This window comes from Dissoconium aciculare (genome assembly GCF_010015565.1).
Source record: "Dissoconium aciculare CBS 342.82 unplaced genomic scaffold K489scaffold_4, whole genome shotgun sequence".
Taxonomy (NCBI): Eukaryota; Fungi; Ascomycota; class Dothideomycetes; order Mycosphaerellales; family Dissoconiaceae; genus Dissoconium; species Dissoconium aciculare.
Window position 1 is genome coordinate 4,900 of NW_022984954.1, and position 2,841 is coordinate 7,740.

Here is a 2,841-nt window from a genome sequence, read left to right on the forward strand (position 1 = left end):
CGGGCAGAGAAACGAGATGTGCTCCGGCCAAAGGAATATGATGTTGTTGAAACATCACTGCCGATGAGACTGCAACCTCATCTACCGGAAAATCCTTGAGTACTAGATGACATTCAACTTTGCGAAGAGGTCGATCAGATGCTCGGCCAAAACCTGCTGCTCACCCTGAGCATTGGTACGAGCTTGGTAAAACTCGCACTGGCCCAGCGAACAAACGTAGTGCAGACCGCGTGGTGTGCGCGTACCCATGCGTCCGGCGATCTGCTGGCGGCTCAGCAAGCCGCAAACGCAGCGGGGGGCATCGTTATTGATCCCACGACAGTCGGTGAACGTGACGAACTTATTGCATATCATGCACTTCAGGTAGGGGCGGCCGGCGTTGCCGTTGCGGTTGCTGCTACGGGTTTTGAAGTACGTCAATCGAGACGTCACGGCGCCGCAAGTCGCGCATCGCGGGCCTGGAACAGCATCGGAGGATGCTACGGCTGGTAGTGCGGATGCGCTGCAAGATGCATGATGGGTATTCATACTGCCTTGACGTCAGAGTTCTGGCTGATGCCGGAGGCTTCTCAACGTCCCCCTGAGAAGCTTGGGGAAGGATGTTGATACCTACGATGCTTGGTCTGGAAGCTTGGTTTGAATGCTTGGTCTGCTGCTTGAATGAAGATGTGATTTGAATACTTGCTGGAATTAATGGTAGTTGCTCGAATCGACAAGAACTCCAGTCTTATATATCCAGAGCTTGGAACGCACACTAGGCAATTGTCAGGGAGGTACATAGCCAAAATGAAAGGAATGATAAGCGACGTATCACGAGATGTGTGAAGAATGCAGTAATGACAAACAGACAGATGCTTTCATTGTCCAGCGGTAAGGAACCTGACCAGCTGCTAAATGCAAAGTCTTGATAGTGAGACTTGCAAGGCAGGAACTTGACTCTGTGCTTGCATTTCATTGTTGTGATTAGCATCATTCCACCGGATCGTATTGTGTGATTGCTCCACATTCCAAGGTCGACGATGAGACTTCATGTTAATGATTTCTGCGAGAATTCCTTCCACATTCCACGCACGCAGCGGAATTGGTAGCGCATTTTGCTGGAATGAATTGGTAAACGGTCCAAATATCGTGACAATTCATTCCCTTAATCAGTCGTAGCATGGCGCTGACTTGCAAACATTTGTCTATTCAAGACGATGGCTACGTATCACCTGATTAACCCCTTCGGTATGCCAGACGCTCATCACTTTGTGCTTGTGGCCGGACTAACAACTTGACCTTCTGGGGATCGTGAGTCGACTTTGCTGGATGTGTCACTCACTCCGTTCACCCTGCAAATAAAGTCCCTCCTTCAGAGGTCTTTAATTCTTGTTCACGCGGAGAGAAATTAGGGTTGATATTCATGCGGGAACACGGAAATCGAGGTCATTCCGCCACAGTCACTGTATTCACGTATACAAACGCGAAGCAAATATCTCTACGCACATCACTATCTCAGAGCTGATTCGTAATGGATCGCACACGTCCAGCTAACCTGGTCGTAGCATCTCGGTTAGCGCGCCGCCTGATTAGGCTGTTTTATAGGAGGAGTACAACACTCAAGCGATGACGGCCGCCCTCTACAAACAGCGGCACTAAGACCGGCTACTATAACGAGACTCTCCAAAGCGCGTTTAGCAGCGAGTACCGTACAAGAAAAGCTACCGTCTTGGGCACAGCTAGAAGACCGAAGCATGTAAGCGTCGCTACGAGATCTAGTTGTAAAATAAACAAGCGGTCCGTTGTCGCACATCGCAAATTCAGTTCTCTGTTAGCTATTAACGACAACTAATAGTTTATCTATCCTTGGGTGATGTTACGATCCCGTGACACGGCACAGCAGAAGACAGAAGGGAACGACGACAGCCAGTCGTTAGAGGACAAGGACATGCGGCCACGAGCGTCAAACCGTCACGTGACTAGTGCCTGAGGCAGAGAGGGTGCTCTGCGATCTGAAGGATCAATGTGCAGAGCAGCAGAGCATCTGCTCTGTAAGATCTGAGGATCCAAACACAGAGCAACAGAGCAGCTACACATTCCCTTTGTATCTAACTTACATATATAGGTAGAACGAATGGACCTTATGTCTGTTCGTGTTGAACTCATGTTACCAACTTACCTATTAGAATACAAAGCCCCTTCTCATATCCCTGTTGCACCACTCATTCTCAAGAAGCCACCTCGAGTAAACCGCCTTTGGCAGTTGACCCGTAACATTATACTCCACCCGGTGAAACAGTATGAGGGACGACAGCCGATATCTCCGCCGTTATCTCCGGGCTTTTATATGCTCCGTTACCAAGACCCAAAATTCTCTTGATTTACGGACAGTATTATCTTCAATACGCTGCTCTGGACCCAAAGACGTCTCGTCGATTTGTGTATAGCCTAGTATTACTTGGAAGTATCGCAATAAATAAATACTGTGCTCCGAGATTTTCTCCCGGCCTACCGCTAACGTCAAACACCAGAGCGCGGTCCACCCCACGGCGTGGTCCACGAATTACGTGTCCATAACAACAACAACTTCAACACGCGATGGCACCATCAAAACGCGTCCAAAAGAGCTCAAACGAAGGGAGTGTACTGCTTGCAATATCAGCTTTCAGATCAGGTGACATAGGATCTGTAAATGCTGCTGCAAAAACCTACGGTGTCTCAAAATCAACGCTGCTTCGGAGATTGAAAGGAAGTCCTGCTCGAGAGGACTATATGCCACAGAATAGCAATCTCACTCCAATCGAGGAGGAGATCCTTCTTAATAGCATACTGAAGCAGGATGCCGAAGGGCTGTCGCCTACG

General features: G+C 48.9%; 1 protein-coding gene across 1 annotated transcript; it reads right to left on the reverse strand.

The window, feature by feature from the left end:
* Positions 1 to 666, reverse strand: K489DRAFT_169265 (uncharacterized protein). The gene is made up of 2 exons (XM_033599355.1): positions 610 to 666; positions 1 to 529 (listed from the first exon to the last, which is right to left on the reverse strand). Exon 2 carries the CDS (start codon positions 526 to 528, stop codon positions 103 to 105), a length of 426 nt encoding a protein of 141 aa, XP_033460952.1. The 5' UTR covers position 529; positions 610 to 666; the 3' UTR covers positions 1 to 102.
* Positions 667 to 2,841: the final 2,175 nt, after the last annotated feature.